This window comes from Paralichthys olivaceus, chromosome 21 (genome assembly GCF_024713975.1).
Source record: "Paralichthys olivaceus isolate ysfri-2021 chromosome 21, ASM2471397v2, whole genome shotgun sequence".
Lineage (NCBI taxonomy): Eukaryota > Metazoa > Chordata > Actinopteri > Pleuronectiformes > Paralichthyidae > Paralichthys > Paralichthys olivaceus.
Window position 1 is genome coordinate 9,107,149 of NC_091113.1, and position 19,594 is coordinate 9,126,742.

The window sequence follows — 19,594 nt, forward strand, 5'->3', positions numbered from 1 at the left end:
ATTCTTCCCTTTTTCTCTGCTTGGCTCTGCAGATTCAGTTCCTTTGTTTCTTTTCTTAAATTCCCAAGAACTCTGTTAAACTTTTAACTGTCTCCTTTGACAAAGTCTGCCTGGGTAGTGGCAGAGAGCAAGCAAGTGTTTTTGTGTGAGGTTGCGTATCAGTGACGACACAGACACATAAAAGGTCAATGTTTTTGTCAATGAGTGTGACTATCAGGCAAGTGCATCACTGCTCACATCTAGTGGCAGAGGGACACACTGCAGCCTGGTCTGACATGAGTTCAGAGCAGGATTGTGTGAGTATAGACAACAACATATTAATATGTGGTTATAGTGTAAAATATTGATGCTTGTGTGAATTTACACAATAATTTAAACATATTTTCTGAGCAAATACATTTACAAGTGCTATGTAGAGCAATGTGTACTCTTTAGCCTTTTCTGTACGTGCTGAATTTATCACACTATGCAGTGAAGTAAATAATTACAACTATGGATCAACTTAGACCAAACTATTGAAATCTTAAATCCTAGAATTTCAACAGCTTATTGTCTCACCTCTTCAGGACCTATAAATATGAACTATTCTAATTTGTCTTGATAAGTTGAGTGGTTCAACACATCACATCAGAACAAATATCAACAGCTCTTACAGCTCTGACAGGAGGAAATGAAATTGGAAGGAAAACAACTTTTCTACTATAACATTGTCAATTGAACTAAATCGCTCCAGTTCAGTTAATGTCACGTGTTTCATCTTCTGAGATTTTTATAAGTAAATACAGTGAACTGACATGTTTAAGGCAGCAGATTGAAATGGTTAAAAAGTACAGATTGTCCTTTGCTTATAATAATAATAGTTGATATTGTCTTTTTGACCAGCACTGCTTCTTTTCCCCTGATCTTCCCACAAGCGAATGATGACACAGACATGTTACGGTGGTTACGCCCCCTGTGGGAGTGCATTGGTAATAACTTTATTGCAAAAATACAGGTTCCCTCTTTCCCCGAGCAACAACACCCCAGAACTGACACACATTGTCTACACACACCCACAAACAATAAACCATCTTCAGCGGTTACTCTCCACCCATCTCTGTCTCTGACCATCATGTAATTCGCAAACAAAACACCTTTCATCCTTTAGTTTACATTCATTCGCTCTCGTTCTCTGTCCGGCGCTCTCGCCACGCTTGTTGCTCTCTTTTTTGCATTCCATTGGATGAAACGTAGACGTAGATGCAGAACAACAAAGTTCACCAGCAGCATTGAACATAAAGATTCTCGTCCTCCTCTCCGCACCTCTGCCAGAGGTCGTGAGAGCGCCCCCCGTGGGTGGGGTGGGTGTGTCTGCCTCCTGACTGTCTCTGATACAGGATTGTGAGGGAAGGTTGATTTGCATAGCGGACTCATGCGCTACAATTGGCTACATTCTCCCACATCCAGAACCCCCCCAAAAAACAAACAAAGAAACCCAAAAACATCAACAAAATCTGAACGGAAATGAAAAACTGATGTTAGATACGCTCTCTGAGTTAAGTGCCAACCTTTGGTTTAGTTACAACGATCAATCAACATCAGTAAATTCTTGAAGAACTTTACATTGGCCAGTTCTTGAATAAGGACTTTGTTATTTCATATGATATTTAATAGAATAAAGCATAATAATAAATCTACACATGTCAGAATGCTACTCAGTAAAGGGGGATGATAAGTGAATGATATCATACCTGTTCATTACTGTATAATAACTGTTCATACAACTGAGGAATGGTTGACATCTCTAAAGAAGATAGCTCACTGGCTGAAAATATACCTCTAATACATACATATCATATAAAGTATATTCATTTTCGACATGTCACTGTGTCAGGCTGAAGATCTTTTTTGAAGATGAGCTTTTTTTCTATTCACATCTGAGATCTCAAAAATTTTCAGTGTTTTCAGTGGGTGAGAGAAATAATAAAGTGTGAATTCATAAGTGCCACTGAAGTTCACCTGAGGCCTTTAAGTAAAACAAACCACATCTCTCCACCCACTTCTCGCTCAAACAGCCTTCACAAAGTGCACTTCTTCTGCCAAGTCTTCATCTCACAAAGCGCACTTGAGTCATCTCCTCTTTTCATCGATAAAGCCCAAGAGGAAGGTTTTACTACATCCTCTCGTTCCTACTTGACTCCCCCCCCCCCTGCTGGCCTACTTCTGGTGCTACCGTTTCCTGTTTGGAAGGAAGAAAGCGCGCGAAGAATAAAAGAGTGCGAGAGAGGAAAGGAGAAGAGGATAGAAGCAGAGAGAAAAAGGAAGCGCTTTTCTCGTTTAATCTCCCGGTAGAAACGGGAGAGCTGTCATTAGGTCGGCGAGAAGTTTAAGGGAGGGCGGAAACTCCAGCTAGACACTTGTGAAGTGCACTCCACTCGTATTTGAAATGCAGACATGAGGAAGTACCACTTTAAGTTTATCAATATTCGTTAATTATCATTATCAACATTCCATAAGGTCTTATTAATTAACATACAGGTTTCATACATGAGTTTTTCTGTACATGACTTTTAGTTATTAGAGAGTTCGGTCTCGGGCGGGTTTACTGTGCACGCACACAGGAAGAAAAAGAATCATCAGACAAACCCTAAAAACAAAAGAGAGAAAAAATATGGCTGTCCATCTGAAACAGACCCAGTTCGGCTACGTGTGCGTCCAACAAGAAATGCCCGTGAAGAAAGAGGAAGAGGCGTGGCTACTTGGTAAGAGCCTCCCCCTGAGCTGAGGGGTCCTGTTGGGATGGAGGGCAAGTCCGCTGAGAGCTCAGGCGCTAGTCAGACCCAGCCGGGGCCGCGCCCACGTCAAACTGACAAGGCCACCAGAAGCAGAGATGCTCGCCAGGTTGACTGCACAGGGGATCCCTCGGAAAACCCAGGGGGAGACAAGAAACAACAGTCCCGGGAAGTAAGGGGGAAGCTTGAGGTTGTAGTTGGGGTCAGAGTGACTGCATAGACAGAATAGTAGGTAAGAGTAGGGGAAGGAGGGAGGGAGGGGCTAAGCAGGGTGCTGCAGGTGCTGAGGGAGGCTGTACGTCAGTGCAGATGTGCATGTGTGCGTGCATGTGTCTGCGTGTGCATGTCGTTAGAGGGAGAAGGGGGAAAGAATGGGATCGCAGCTGAGGTTGATCCTCCTGAGCCAGGTCCGTCGAGGCGAGGCGGTCGATGACCCCAGCGCTGCTGCCCCCCCGTGTGGAAGTGGACACGGTCAGATGTTAGTGAAGCAGAGCGGAACTCTGGTCAGACGACAGCTTGACCCCCGTCAGACACAGCCAGAAACTCCCTGCATTGCTCGACAGCTCCTGGACGAGACGCGACGGGAGAGGAGAGAATGAAGGAAAGGTCAGATCAACATGAGGGCGCACGATAAATATTCAACATTTAGTTGAAAGGTTGAACACCTACATATGAAAAACAAATGGATTTAAAGTGGACGTCGAATACTGATTTAATTTATGGAGATATAATCAACTAAGTCTGACATACGATAGTTTTCTTTCTTCTAGTGTCTTAAATACGTTTTTTGTAAATATAAAAGTTAAAAAAAAGTTAAATCCCAAAGGCTGCAGAAAAGGGAGCTACTCTAACTCAAAGAAAACACTGAAGCTCCTGAAGCTGCTGAAAAGCCTCGTCAGAAGTCCAGCTGAAACTTCGGCAAGCCTAATCTGGCAGAGGAGGTTGACATTTCCTACATGCGCTGACCAATCATAACAGAGTGGGTTAATTGGCCAATCAGAGTAGACTGGGCTTTATCAGTAGGGGGGCCTTAAAGAGACAGGAGCTAAAACCAGGAGTTTCCGACAGAGGCTGAAAAGAGGAGCTGCAGTAACGGACAATATGAGGAAATTCTTGTGTTCTCTATACATTAAAGCTTGTGAACATGTGAGGCCTTTCAAGTAATAACTCAAATTAAATTACAAACCTTCATATGAGCATAATTATCTCTCCGTTATAGGGTCAGTATTTCTACTTGTTTTGTAATAATATTGTTTTCTAATTTGCTTATTCTAAAGTCGGCCATTGCAAATTGGCAGCTGCAACAATGACATTATTGCTCTGCAATTATCACTGCATTGTACCAGTCCAATCAAATATTATATTATATTAACTTTGAGGTGCCAACATCTCAGGCACTTTGCCCCACAAATGTAATTTTCCTTTTTTAAATGAAGACGTAGCTCACAAGCACAAAACCAGCCACATAAAGTGTGGTATATTCAGTTTGATATATTTCAATGAGAGGTTCTCATTGAATCCTAAAGCCGAAGACAGCTTTCATGTTTCAGAGGTTTTTGAAGGTGAGAAGCAGTGGTTCAGTATGTATTTAACAGTGAATCTCTGCTGTAGAGACTACTGGCACGTGTAACAACATCATGTAGAGACGCTTTGGATCAATGTGCATTAGCCTTCGCTGACGCAGAGAGGTGTGATTTGTTCATTCTGGAAGTGAAGAGGTGTAAAAACCTGAGCTGACACCTCTGCCTGTCAGAGTATTTGTTACCTTTTAAGGTTAACAAAAGAGAGACGTTAATGGTAACCGACAAAACAAGCAGTTTGACTGTTTCTCTGTCATTTGGGAACAAATCCCCCATGTGAATTTAAGTACACATGCCCTGATTCTGTTGGTTGCTCTGGTTAAAATGACACGACACTGTATTTATTGTACATCTGAGTATAATTTCTGTTTCAACTGTGGCATTGTTGCAGTTGGTTTTAATAATGTAGATGAGTACCTCTGTAAATTTTAAACAAATTTGACACATGACAGATTTGCACAGCGATGAAAATGACCTGTGGCTGTCCAAAGTTTTTACAAATCAGTGCACGCCTGCTCTGTGCGAATGGGGTCTCAGCCTACTTTGGTGCCAGATGTCTCTAATACGCCGGAAAATAAAATGTTCACCAGAGACTGTCAGGAAAAGACTTTTAGTTTGAACAAACTCATCTTTGACACAAAGCATCTCAACCAAGGAAAGTGTCTCCAGACTTTAGCTGATGACTGTAGTGTGTGAAGTGTATTGTCACATGAGCTCAGCACGGTGTTTACCTGTAAAGCAGTGGAGGGAGGTGGTCATGAGAAGGTGTTGGTGATGAGGATGATGGAGGAGATGACAGTGGTGAAATAGCAACAGGGACTCAGAAGAGAGGAAGTAAGCAAGGAGAGGCACTGACATCAGTCTGCTTAACCTTCGAGAGAGAAAGAGGACAAAGACAGAGGAGACGCAAAGAGCAAGAGGACAGATTGGAAATCGATAACAGGAAGAAACAGGACAAACAGCGTGGGAACAAGAGCACAGGGGAAAGCAATGTGTAAAGTGCCGCGACTGAGTTATCAGGCAGATGTAGTTCAACAGCACAGCCATAGAGAGGCGGCAGAGCTGAGGAAATGACACTCACAAAGCTGCGGGTTGCAGTCAGGCGGCTGCGGCGAGAGGTCACTACAGTGCCGCTCAGGCTGCGTCCCATTTGCCTCAGATTTTCCCCATCATCAGGCTCCGCCCCAAAACGCAGATCCCGCAACATCATCGGCTGCGGAGGGTAAAAAGCAATATGTCTGACAGATGTTGGAAAACTGATCCAAATGATGGTAAGTGAACACGTGATGCAACAAGGTGTTACCTTGTTGAGGTAGGTGGGGGTGCTGGTGCAGTCTGCCCCGTACACACTCCTCTCCATGTCTGCGTTGGGGGTCTTAGAGCGAGCCTGTCCCCCCACCCTGGATATGAGCCTCTCTGATGGGCTGCAGCCTAAAGAATGACATGTGCTGTTTGATTGAAGCTTATTGACAACTTCCCTTTTATTCCCAGTGTTCTTACAGTTAGTAGCTTAACAGATAAAACATCCTGTCGCATCCAATTTGAGAGGATGATTTATATATTCAATATGAATTTTGAGTTTCAGCCCCCCACATATCACACTCATTGATTATATGATTTGTATGGTTGTACCATTAAGCAAATTAAAATTCTCTGTGTCTGTTAAAGATTTTACTGTAATTTATCCCTGGATTTTATACAGTGTGTGTGTGTGTGTGTGTGTGTGTGTGTGTGTGTGTGTGTGTGTGTGTGTGTGTGTGTGTGTGTGTGTGTGTGTGTGTGTGTACCTGTCTTTCCGGCCTGCAGACTGGCCTGGTAAAGGGAGTCAAGCTCAGACAGCTCAGCCTCTTCGCGGTCACAGCGCGGGTCACCGTGTTGCCCTGGGGCATGCTGAGAGCCGTAGTGCCCAGGAGAGGACTGGCAACTGTAGCTGTAGTTCTGGCTGGACGCCTGCGGCCTGATGGGAATGCAGCAGTCCGGGGGCGTGCTGTATGGCGTCACCACGGCGTCAGGGCGGTCCAAGCTCCAGGAGGACCAATGGCGCGTGCCGCTGTCAGAGGCCGCTCCGTGCCTCAGCCAGTGCTGAGAGGCGACAGTGGGGGACTGGGGCTGGGGGGGCTGCCAGAGAGGCGCGGAAGGTCTCCTTTGCCCAGAGGCTTCCAGAGGGGAGGACGGGGGAGGAGTGGATGGCAGAGGGGTAGGGGGTGTGTGTGTGGGTTCAAGGTGTGTGGAGTGTGCGGTGTGTGTGGCGTGTGTATCCCAGAGACGCAGAGGAAGTGAGGGCAAAGAGATGGCTAGGTGCTTCCCTAGAGGTCTGACACTCACCCCCCCTGCCTGCAGCAACTCACACAGCCTCACCCCTGTGCCCTCCATCTCATCCTCCTCTTCCTCCCTTCTCCTCCCCATGCATCCACCACCCGCCTCCTCCTCTCCTCCTTGGCCGGAAGGGGCGTAAGGGTGAGCGATGCTGAGGGTGAACGGGGGTCGAGGGGGAGCAGGTAGCCGATAGGGTGGAGGGGGTGGGTCTGGGCCCAGAGCAGCGTCCTGGTTGGGCACTGCCGGGTCCTCTTCCTCCTCCTGATTGGGCGTCAGCAGTACTTGGACCGGGCCAGGCTGTTCACTGGAGAGCACAGAGGACAGGGAGGGTGTCAGTCGGCCGGAGGCACGAAAATAAAGAAGAAGAAAAAATAAATAAAAAACAGACACTGCTCTGACGTCAGGTGAGTTACTGCACCGAGGGAAGGTCACAACAGCATACCAGCATAAACAAGCAGACACACACACGCACTCACTTACACACAAAGCAAACAGCCAGAAACACACAATGATGCAGCCCTGTGCAAGCATCGCTCTGTGCGTGGGATCTCACAGCCATGCTGTTTATGAATCAGGCACAAGCTTAACTTCCTGATCTGAACATATCCGGCTCAAACTACAAAAGATCCCACCGTAATCTGATTTCAAAAACAGCAATCTGCCCTCTGCTGCACCGAGAACTGGTGCAGTATATCAACACCGAAAATAAATGTGGCTCAGACAGTACAAAGTCTGTCAGCCTCACCGGGTCACTATATTGCTTTATTGATTTACATACATTGACATGTGGAGAGTATGATATATGTTGAACATTAGCGGATCCTCTCTGTAGAGTCTATCAGTGTGTTGTAAACTATTGTGTGTGTTGGTATGTGTGAACAGTAAGTCTGTAAATTTGTGTGTGTCTATTTTGATGCGAGTGCGCGCAGACCTGTGTGTGTCTACGTGCGAGCCGGCCCCCATCCCCCACATTAACTCTCCCGTCTCTTTTCAGCCTCAGTAATTACCCAGCAGGCTTTGCAGCAACGAGCCATAAATCAGAGGCTTGTGTTGATCAATAGAGGAGAGGAGGAAGGTAATAAAAGAGGCTGGGCGCTGAGCTCTACCTCCTCTTCCTTCCCTTTCAGTCCTGATGTTAGCAGTTCAGATTTGCAGTTTATTAATTTTTTAACAAATTCCCCTCAGTTGAAACTGTTTGGAAACTGAGTCTATACTAAACACCACTAAATCAGAACTACCAATCTAATCTCGATATCTATTCTGCTGGCTCCAAGTGCAGCATCCCTACAATTTTCTCACAAGATTAGATTGTAAGATTACAATGACCACCTTTAATGCACATGGGATTAACTGAGATGCAGAGTGACTTCTTCTAGTCTATTGAGAATTTACAGCTAAAAAACTAAAAGCCAGAGGACTAGACCACACAACAGCAGTTACAAAATACCAGGAAATAGTGAAACCTTCACAGTCAATCCCCTAATGTCCAAGTTTACATTAATGCCTGCATTGCTGGACAATAAAGTTTTGAATCTTTGAATCTCTGACCAATCAACAGATCAAATACTTATACAAACTAAATCAAGTACCAATATTTCTGAGTCTTCGGTTCCAATATCTATGAAGTGCTAGAACCCCTAGTTTTTGTGTCTAGTTATCATAATTATTTACCCAAAATAAATGTTTCAATTAACTTGCATTAACTTGCAATCTCACTCTTAAATATAAAATTAACTTGTCACTTCTTGTACATAAAGTCTCCTGCACTTTACCCTAAACTCACACATACAAAAAAAAAACACAGCAGCAAAAAGCAAATAAAAACAAACCACAGTGCAGGATCTGTGACTGCAACCTCACGGCAGCACACGAGTCAGACACACGAGTCAGACACACAGTGACGGACCGCAGCTTCACGGTGCATGGATGGAATGATCAGCAGCACAAAACGAGTAGAGGGAAGCCTTGGTGGCACACAGCTACAAAGAGCAGCACGACAACAATGACGGGGAAGCAGTGAAGCACAAAAAAGCAGAGAGCGACACAGTCACTCTCTTATTATTCTCAGTGGCACTGCAACAAACACACAAACACAGGGGGATAAAAAGTTTCTGTGTATAGTCAAGTGGGTGAGCTTGAGAACGCAAACACAAACACACACACATACACAGACGCACAGCAGGATGTGAGAGTGCAGTGCTAGGGGTGACAAAAAAGGGGTTTCTGGGATTTTTGGGCAGCCAGAGCTGAAGGCACACACATGAGGGTGTTGAGGTGTATTTTTAGACGGCCAACACCCAGAGGACACACACGTAGGGGGTCCTGAGGTGGGTTTGAGGACACACACGAACTGAGGGAAGGGGGAGGCGGGAGGAAGGGGTTAAGAGGTGAAACTGACACAGGCACCGTTGCGGACACATAAGGTGGGGGACAGTGGTGGTACCTGTGAGGCCCCTTTGGACGGGCGCTTCCTGCCTCCAGTTCCATTTCCTGTTCCTGCCTGCGTTTGATTGGGCCCCCAGTGCTCCTCATGCACGCAGCTACAGCCAATCCGCTATGAGCGTTAGCCTCATGCAGGGGTCTGAGCACAGCTGAAGATGTTAACAATAGAGTGGGAGATAAGAGAAAGGAGAAAAGACAGAGATACACACCGACAGGGTGGGAAGATAGAGAAAGAAAACAAAGGAGAATGGTACAAGGGGTGAGAGAAAAAGAAGATGTAAACAGGTGACAGAGAAAAGAGAAGCAGAGCAGAAGGAGTGGTTATGAGGGGGCCGGCATGCATTACGCTCCTCTACTGTAAGTCAACATGTGAGTTTTTATACAGGTACAGAGTTGCAAAGTGGGAGGATTAATTTTCGAGAGTCCTCTTTCATTATAACCTTACAGCAGTGAGAGGAATAGTTTGGATTCAATCATTCATAAAAATGTTTGATGAGTTTACAAATCAACTGTGTGCGCTGCTAACAGTGAGCTACAGCTAAAATTTACACTTAAATTCCCTTCAGGTTTAGATTCTTTTTGGATTTATTGCTTTTATGAATGGGAAGAATTTAACTCTAAAGATGAAATTTCACATTTATTCTCTTACAAAATAACGGTTGAGGTAATAAGCAATCAAATTTAGCAATCCTGACTCAGGAGTTTTCACACTATAGCCTATATTTGTTTGATATGATGATTTGTGTTATGTTAGCAAAACCATATCAGCACATCTATACTTCCTCATCGAGAAACAAAGCCAAAATATCCCGATTACCAGCACATGCTCTAATGACGTAAAACGGAGTCAGAGTCTGTGCGGTAGCGATCAGGCAGTTGAGCCGCAGTTGCGCGGGCACATCGATTAATGTGGTTTCAGTTCAATCAAAATTAAACTTGCGAAAAATTTGAACTTGTAATAAGACCAGCCTAAATCAACAGAAACCATCTTTGAGAAAAATCTATTTAACATGTATGTTGATGTTTTAGTTTGGTCCATATCCCATCCACTAATATGGAGGAGGCAAGATTTATGCATTATACTGCAGCCAGCCACCAGGAGGTGATCAAGACGCTTTGGCATCACTTTTAGGGAGCAGTCAAGTCGTCCATCTTTGTATTTACAGCTAACTTTACATGTCTATATAAAGGCTAACAGATAAGAGTCAGTTCTGTCACTGTACGGTCACAGTGTGTTCAACTCTATCCTGTAGTTTCATCACCTCCCACTTCACAAACTCTTGTGTTAATGCATCAACATGTAAATTTGCACTGAGTCAACATTAGAAAAGTGAGGAGCAAAGTTGAGGCTACGTTCATTGAGCTACAGACACCAGACAGGGGGAAGAAAAAAGGAGAGATCAAAAAATTGGTTTTCGGAGGAAGCTCTCTTTAGTGCGTAGCCTTGTGAACGCACCCTGGATGGTGTTAGTTTGCTATTGAAAAGATGCAGAAAAGGACAACAAAGGAGCAGCCGTCACCCACTTTGGCTTGTTTTGTGCATACTTTTGATTGCGAGAGCCAGGATAACGGTGGGCTGAAGGCTGCTCTGTTGTTGTTAGCTGTTACGACCTCTAACACACCGAGGCAGATTGTCTGGAGTCCGCCTGAAACCATTGATACAGACGTGGAAACCCAAGTTCGGTTATGTAATCGTACTGATAGTGATGCCATCTGCTCGTTCGAGAGGCGTCCTTTCACTTCATCAAGGTTGTGAGTGTACTCGCAGAGAGTTGTGTGTGTGTGTCCATGTGTGTGTCAGGTGCATGAGGCTGAAAACACTGAGGCAAACACAGTAGGACAGACAGGACACAGCATAAGAATAATCCCTGATAGAGATTTAGTTAGTGCTGAGCTGGAGGGGAAAACCTGCACACCTGCAATTCATACAAGGCTCTCTCTCTCTTTTTGTCCTCTCTCTCTCACACTCGCACACACACACACAAAACCCAACTATAGAAACATTTGAGGATGCCTGAACCAAATATGCATTAAAATACACACACACAAAGATTTCCCTCACACAAACACACACACAAAGTACATTTTGAATGAATGTATGAAAATGAATATAACCATACTCAAACAAACATACCGTGCTGGGACATCAGAGCTTTAAGAAACTCAGATGATACTGTTAGACTCACACACAGACACGTACACACACACTTATTCGGACATAAAACGCTCATCGATGACACACACACAGAAACCCAATATTCATAGCTTAAGTTTAAGTAGCACACGCTGAACTATTAAAACAATACAGACGGAGGGAGACAGATGGAGAGACAGACGAACAGATGGGAGAAAGGACAAAGAGGAGGTCAGACAGAGGCACAGACACACAAGTCACTGTCACCGCTAAACAACACAACAGGTGATAATGTGACCTTAAAGTTGCACCAGGCGAGATTTTAACAGAGAAACACTTTTGACAAATTGACGAGTCAGCAGCGGCTCTTTTTTATCTGGCTTTAACGATGTCGCCCTGTGCAGCTTTAAATGCAGGTATGTTTTTGACATTCCTCCAGTTCACACAAATTAGCCAAAGAAAACATATGCTCTCACTTTTCTCTCGTAAGTATCCAGCTGTGCTGATAGTGACGTTTGGACCTTGATGAAAGAAAAGGTCCCTACAAACTGCTGCTAGCAGTTCAGAGGTGATGAGAAAATATATTTTTTATACTTTTTGTGAACCAACTCAACAACTCTTCCTCTTCCCAAAACAATCTTAACTTCTTCCTTCTCCTCCACCAACTGCTCCTACCCTCTATTTCTCTTTTCATCCTTCTTTCATCCGTACCCTGGTGTTGGAGCTGGTCCAGGTCCATGAATTTGCTGGGTTTGGGGTTGAATCCCATGGCGGCCTCCCGCTCGGCCTCCCTCCGCTTTTGCTGCTCCTGCTGGCGGGCTCTCCTCGCCACCTCCTCCTGCAGCTCGTCCAGCTCGCTGCGCCCTGAGCCGGAAAACACAAGGCAAACGTACAAGAGCTGAAAAATATAAGATCAAATTAAATGCAAATTACATACATGCACCGATACATACCTGTGTTGGTGACGCTACCCCAGCTGGGCGAGGGCAGCTCCTGCAGGATGGCACCGCTGCTCTTTGACTTTGGCACCGAACGCCATGAAGGTCCTGACATCAGCACCCGTTTCTGTTGCCCCACCTCCCTGTGGAGAGAAACAAAAAGAAAACACACAAAGATAAGAGACAAAAGGTTCAGCAGGCAGACCAATGTGTTGATTGATCGATTTTTTGCTCTGACTGACTCTTGTTGGACCATTTGTGGTAGAGTCACGCTTGTATTTGATGCTGATAGAGTGAAATTGAACGGAAAAACAAGCGTGACAAAGAAGCAAGAGAGAGAAAGATGATAAACGACAGAGAGAAGTAGAGACAGAAATGGTTATTTGTTGTTTTCCTACCTGTCTGGACTGCTGCTGTTCCTCTCGCTGCTCTCGTAGCCACTCTCCATCCTCTGGATAAGACGCGGCTGGTGCTCCACCCCTCTCAGAGGCGGAGGAGCAGGTGGACCCATTGTCCGCCCGCTGCCCAGAGACCTGGGCTGCCCGACCAGCCCAAACCCCACCTCAAACTCCCTGATGTCCCTCCCTTCCACGTCTTGCAGCCCTGGCTTTGTGGGTGGAGCGGGTCCCGCCAAAGGGAGGGAGTCGTGAGGCTCTGAAGGGAGAGAGGGACCAGGCAGCGTGTTGTAGCCCAGAGATGAGCCTCGCTGGCGGGTGAAGATGCTGTCGATGTTCAGGGCCTCTCTCCTGGGCCTCCAGGTTGGCCTGTAGCGGCCCCCAGAAGAACTAGAGACCAAGGGACAAAGATTTTACACAGGATGTTACATGGTTTCAGGAGAGACAAGAATACTGTCACATCCCATTAAAATAAAAGTTACATTACTTTTACAACTTTTTTCACTATCTTTTACAAGATAGTGAAAAAACTAAAAACACATGACCTACAAAATAACTTCATCACTGTCTGTCACAAAGAGCTTTAACCATTTATTGCAATAATAGTGCACATTTTATTTAATTGAGTAGTTGTATCCTATGTTACTTTTTTTTTTGTTACTTTTATTATCCAATATTTGACTAAAATCATTTTGATAACAGCAGAACTTTGTTCTCGTTTCCTCCCTCATTAATCATCTCACACGTCCTCAGATTCACCTTGTGACCCTTTGGCGGGCGCCTGACCTCCAGGGTTCACTAGACTAATTTATGTGTATGTTACATATCTAAGAGTAGCTGATAACAGTGATGGTGCATTAACATATTAATCTATGTGCGTGTTTACATGGTCTGATTGCAATTCATAGGCAGGCTGTCTGAAGTCAATGTGTTGTCAGAGCTGCAGTACCTGGACTTGCTCTCACTGCTGGTGCTTTCATCCTCCCAGTGGGGGCCGCCTGCCCCACCCTCACAGCCCCCTACTCCTGACGAGGAGGAAGAGGACAGGGGACGAGAGGAGGAGGAGGAGGAGGTAAGGGGCCGGCGGGAGGAGAGGAGGAAGACAGCCGTCTCCTTGTACTCCGGCAGGGGAGGAGAGGGAGGGCGAGGAGGACCCTCCACTGCTGACTCTAAACATGGGAGGAGAGGAGGAGGAGAAAAAAAGAGAAAGTAAATCCAATAAATTTTTTATTTATCCCACAGGGAATAATTATGTAGGCAGCAGTCCAAGTAAATATGAAAATAGCCACTAACGAGATGTATAACGAGTCTGCAGTGATGAAGCACGGGGACAAAACACATACTTTCAGCTGAAATTCTAAAACTGACCTTTGTTTGCTCTTTGTTGTTCCTATACTAAATACTGCAGCTCTGCACTTTCCCTGACTCTAGAAACACTGTGGTCACTTGTGTATTTGCGGTTGTTTGGAGCTTCAGAAGTGTCGTGATTTGCTGCACTTTGTGTGTAGATAACTTTGCTTCTGGACATCAGCATTACCTCTGGCGTCAGCAATGTGTGGTGGTGTGCCAATGTCGTAATTACAGACCACTGTGGTCTGGGATTCACTGGAGAGGTGGCTGCCCGTCGACTGGTGGAGAGATCGGCTGCGGGAGGCTCGGTGACTGGAGCTGTCTGTTGAAGAGTCAGTGCGAGTGTCGCTGGATATGGACGGCTCCCGACCTAAGAGAGAACAAGAGAGAGAAAGAGAGATGACCTTTTAGTTAATCCTGCATCTCAATATGTTTATTTAAGTTCAGTCTTTGCAGCGTATATAGGCAGAGGCACAGAGGCTGGATTATAGGGTTGAAGGTCGGAGCTCTAAAGCCGTAACCTTGCATGGCCCCAGGATGATAAACACAAAGTAAATCTGATCTGATCTGTGGCAGAGTGTGTTATCTTTGCTGTACCGGAGTCTTCGCTGTCGTAACCAGCCTTGCTGCTGCAGTGCTGGAGCTCCAGCTGCGGGTTGGAGCTGGTACAGGGGTTGGGGCTGTCCTGCAGTATCACCGGCGTCCCACGGGGGTCAGCGTAGAGCAGCAGCAGGGGCTGATAGTGGCCTTTGATACAGCGAGACACCACGTCCTTCCACTTCGGGCCAATCTGGAAGCACAGCAGAGAACACACACTCACATTGACACACATGCTTTCCAGCTTTATGGGACATGCTCAAATATAGTAACACAACATAAAACCAGATTTAGCTCTGAAACATGCACAAAGATTTAAACAGAGATGGGGATTAAACCTTTAACACAGACTAGAGCATGCAGAACTCAAACTGACATACATCATAGTTCCAGTTGTTACTGCTCTCACGGCACAGCTGGGGATGCAGCAGAAACAGTACTGTACAGTGCACCCTCCCCGATGCTGCAGCATGCAGACTCCAAACTGTGTCTCACCTCTTTGACGTGGGCGTCGTCGAAGTACATCCACTTGCGTATCTTGGTCTGGAAGAAGAAGGTGGAGTAGTGCTTGCCGTAGTAGCACACCATGCCCACCAAATAGAGCTCCGCCTGGCGAGCCCTCTCCTCTGTCACACGGTAGAACAACTACAGAGAGAGAGAGAGAGGAGAGAGAGGAGAGGAGGGGGAGGAGACCAGGAGGGAGGAAGGGAGGGAGAGATGCAGGGAAGAGAGGGAGAGGTGTGCGGTAGGCGAGGAGATGGAGACAGAGGAGTTAATTTGAATACAAGCACATTTTTGCTCACCTAGTGTATATGCTGTATGCAGTAATCCTTCACATCCTTCCTTCTCACAAACTCTTCACCTTCCTCTCCTTGTACACTGCTCACACTGAACACTGCTGCGTATGTGCTGCAGCTCCTCGTGCAGAAATAATCCACACATCTCACACTGATCTCTCAGTCAGGTCAGCTGCTGCAGACAGTGCTGATGCTTATTGCACGTTTTATGCCACTACCACTGTGATATTGGTGCTGAATCAGGGATGAAACCCGTTTGACAGTATGCCGTGTATAGTTGTATTGCTTTGATCTTGAATTACCGTAGATCCCGCGGTTACTTCAGTTGATAGTGTGACAGCAGGAGATTCTTATTGTGCTCATTTAAACCTGGACGGGAAGTTCTCATCGTAAGAAAGGAAAAGGTCTCTAGCAAGCTAAAACCATCCTTCTTCAATGTTAATGTTGTGCATTTTGTATGGTGCTATATTATTATTTTTCTAGATAATATTGATGGTAAATAAATTACTTCAATATAATAATTTGTGAAATGACTTCTGTTTGTGTATCAGTACTTTTAAGCACATTTTAGCAATAATATTGAACTGCAAATCGTCACATTTAAGGTGCTGGTACAATTGCGTTTTAAGCATTTTTGCTTGATAAATAAAAGGATTTATGCATTAAAATGGTAATTTATTGTGGTAGACTAATTGTTTTAGCGAAACAATGAACTAGTATAAGGAGAGAAAGGACATAAATGAGTAGCAGGGAAGCAGAAAAGAGAGATAGCAGGTGCAGGAGACAGACAAAAGAAGTAAGTGACAAGAGGACAAACTGCAGATGGATTCACTTTTCTCATCTGAAAAACCGAACAGAATCAGAAAAATTCAGTTTCTCATTCCTTCGATTCTTATCTAACAACCAGCTTCCCCTCTCGACAGCGGAATAAAAGTCACAGAAATGTCGGCAGGCAGAGACACAAGATAGAAGATATAGGAGAGAACTTGCCTAACTACAACACATATTCATATTCACTGATCCATTATTCATAGATATCACTTCAGAATGCGGCTGGAGATGTTACAGTTCCATTAAAATGCATCAATATTACTCAGCCATGACACGGCGGATCGTGGGAAGGAACGTGTGTGTGTGCTTGCGCGTGCATGTGTGAGGTGTGAAAGCTGCAACAGGAGACACTATATGAGAGTAATGGAAGTCAGGTCGATCATGTAAGTTATAATTTGGTGTTTTTCAGAGTGTTGGAACAAGATTGGTTGAGTTTATTGTGCGCTACATCATGCACATATTTATGGTATATTCTGAATTGATATTAATCATTGAAAAATGGGTTTGTCCACATGTATAAAGTGCATCCATTCATCTGTGCATGTATGTTTGAACATGCCTAGTTTGTACCTTTGACCAGAAGGCACTGTTTATTGTTATGTTATTGCTTGTTAGCTAGCTGTTAGAGAGAACTTCACAGAACATTTGAGTTTAAGTAGGTGGGTATTTCAGCCAAGTTTTGTGTTTAGTTTATCATTATTGTTTACCCTTTAAACTTTTCGGAATCACTAAAGATGAGGGGAAAAAAATGTAAGTGCATTTTGACTTTTTGGTTCGGCCCATGTCCTATCCACTTACATGGAGGACACAGGGATTATTATGAACTATACTGCAGCCAGCCAGCATGGGGCAATCGAGACACTTTGGCTTTACTTTTGGGGAGCATGTCATCCTTCTTCATATACAGTTTATGCTCTGGACACGAAATATCCCACCTATCCCAGAACATATACAGAACTGCCCTCGTACCAATTGATGGCATTTCTGAGTGGCCACTGTTGTAATAATATAAGAGATTATGACATGGCTGGCAAATGAGATTGAGTTCAACCATTTTAATGATTTTATTATTGTCAGTCACGTCAGTTTTGATCAGAGACAGAGACTAGTAACTGCCCTTCTAAACACACAACGAGAAAGTGAAGCCTAATGAAAAATTGTCTGGATACATTCTGAGCGATGCAGCGCGATGAGGCGATGTAATACCACTTGTGATTTCTCTCGCTGAAAATAAATATGTTTTAATCATTTCCTCAGCTAGAATGATTATTTCTTGTGATTTTTACATTGTTACAGGTGACATAGGCAGTTACGGGGAGAATAATGGACTTATTTTACAATCTAGCTGGTATCTAGCAGCTAGTCAGGTTTAAATTCACCGATTTAAATAAAAAATATAACATAACTTTTAATAGGTTGGACATGGAGGAAGATCTTTTAAAAATTCTAACAAATTTACAGCTTTGGGTTTGTGTATTGGTACCTGCTTGGCTGCTGTGATAATGAGTGCGTGCAAAGTGTTTGTGTGTGTATGTGTGTGTGTGTGTGTGTGTGTGTGTGTGTGTGTGTGTGTGTGTGTGTGTGTGTATGTGTGTGTGTGTGTGTGTGTGTGTGTGTGTGTATGTGTGTGTGTGTGTGTGTGTGTGTGTGTGTGTGTGTGTGTGATCCCCTTACATCTCCCAAACGGAGGCAAGTCCCCAGGCTGTGAATGACGTCCTCTGCCAGGTCAGAGTGGTCTGAATCCCACACCAACCCGATGGACACAATCTCTGGTGAGTTCATCAGCACCCGACGGATACGCAGTACCTCCCCACAGTTACTCTGAGATGGAGGGAGGGAGAGCGAGAGGAGCTTTAGTATAAAAGGAGAGCATGTGATCAAACAGGTTTATTCATCCTGTTTTAGGGAGCTCAGAGTGTGACAGTGGCACAAACCATCCCTTTATTTGGCAGGAAGACACACATGCATGAAGATACGCACACGGATGAGAGAACAGTGGGACAATGAGGGGCATAGATAAAACGCAGGAGAAAAGAGACTAGGGAGCGTAAGAGAGAGCGACAGAGGAAGAAGCACTGTGCTGAGTCGTATTTGTCCCTTGGGCCTTCTGCTGAGTTCAGAACCGTGTGTTCCGAATCCTTCCTTTGAGTCATGACCCACCGCAGAGTTGGTGCACACACACACACTAAAGTCAACACACATGCACACACACGAGCATGTACGCAGTGCTGGCGAAGCGGGCTCGGAAACAGCCTGAGAACACCCTGGCAACCAGACACTTTGCCAAACACAACACAACCACACACACATATGCACAGACACATACACAGAACTGACACTTTGTGGGCGGTGGGCTGTCTTGCGCTGGCACCAGACGTGGCAGGAAGGTATTTTGCCAGGGTCTGCTTCTTAGATCTCAGAAAGGGACGAGAACACGAGCCAGTGAGCGGCAGCCAAACGCACCGAGACACAGGCTGTATCTGTTCGCTCAGGACGCACTGATGGGACACGTTGTCTCACTGTGCCGTCTCACTGCTGAGAACAGCCGCTGACAACATCATTCAGTTGATGAGTGTACAAACAGATTCACTCTGCTTCATAATACAACATCGATCGGTGCGGTATAATCTCTGGGTTTTAAATGCAAAGATTTCTTTTTTTTCCCCCATTTTTTCTGCTGTGGTGCTGCAGACCTTTCCAAGAGAGCGCGAGTTACATAACAGTGCTGCTGGTCAAAGCAAACTGTAGGTTTGCAGAATGCTGATAGTGGCATTCTTCTCAGCAAAATGAAACAACTTTGGAAAATATGTTTGCACTTATGCGTCTCCACGACTCATGCAGAAGCGAAATAAAGAGACAATCTCATGGTGTAAAGACAGCTGAGGAGGCAGAGTGATCATGCAGGACTGATGAACTATAAAACCAGTAATGATTCCAATTGATTCAAATGCCATCTCGTGACAACAAAGTCAGATTGGGCAAAAAACACAAGAAAAAGGTTGTAAACACACAAGCATTCAAACCACACATCTTTTTTTTGGTGGTTAAATAAAAGAAGTGAAGCCAAAGTTGATGCAGTTTTATTGATTGTTTTATCAATCTCCATTATTTCTTGAACCCTTTGATCTCTTGCATGTTCAAGTCTGGCAACTGTGTGTAAATTAGCTGAAGGGCATTTCTTCTCACAGTTTTCAAGACTCCGATTTAGTGAACAGGCCCAAGGTTATGAAATAAATCAAACACATTTTCAAGTGCAAATCTGAGTTACTTGTACAGAGCAGTGAATAAATCACCAGGCTCAATACTGGTAAATGACTTTCACATGAATGTAGCATCATTTGTTTGTGACCATCACCACAACATCATTGATCACCACATAATGATCAAACGTTCCCTAAAGTGATCGTGCCGACACAGATGCACACATTTTAATGACAGGTATG

General features: G+C 44.8%; 1 protein-coding gene across 4 annotated transcripts in view; it reads right to left on the bottom strand.

Annotated features, from left to right (window-relative positions):
- Window positions 1-939: 939 nt before the first annotated feature.
- The window catches only part of usp54b (ubiquitin specific peptidase 54b), a 47,815-nt gene continuing 29,160 nt past the window's right edge, over window positions 940-19,594 (bottom strand). For 2 of the 4 annotated variants that reach the window (XM_069517532.1, XM_069517534.1), the window contains 13 exons: window positions 17,826-17,972; window positions 15,019-15,168; window positions 14,524-14,716; window positions 14,114-14,296; window positions 13,526-13,745; window positions 12,580-12,966; window positions 12,197-12,324; window positions 11,919-12,107; window positions 9,111-9,258; window positions 6,139-6,971; window positions 5,655-5,782; window positions 5,433-5,564; window positions 940-3,337 (listed from right to left, as the gene is read on the bottom strand). In XM_069517532.1, coding sequence (XP_069373633.1) covers window positions 3,251-3,337; window positions 5,433-5,564; window positions 5,655-5,782; window positions 6,139-6,971; window positions 9,111-9,258; window positions 11,919-12,107; window positions 12,197-12,324; window positions 12,580-12,966; window positions 13,526-13,745; window positions 14,114-14,296; window positions 14,524-14,716; window positions 15,019-15,168; window positions 17,826-17,972 — 2,925 coding nt within the window. In that variant the 3' untranslated portion in view covers window positions 940-3,250. Of the gene's footprint in view, window positions 3,338-5,082; window positions 5,223-5,432; window positions 5,565-5,654; window positions 5,783-6,138; window positions 6,972-9,110; window positions 9,259-11,918; window positions 12,108-12,196; window positions 12,325-12,579; window positions 12,967-13,525; window positions 13,746-14,113; window positions 14,297-14,523; window positions 14,717-15,018; window positions 15,169-17,825; window positions 17,973-19,594 lie in introns of all 4 variants that reach the window. The other 2 variants (XR_011239712.1, XM_069517533.1) reach the window with 2 other exon arrangements.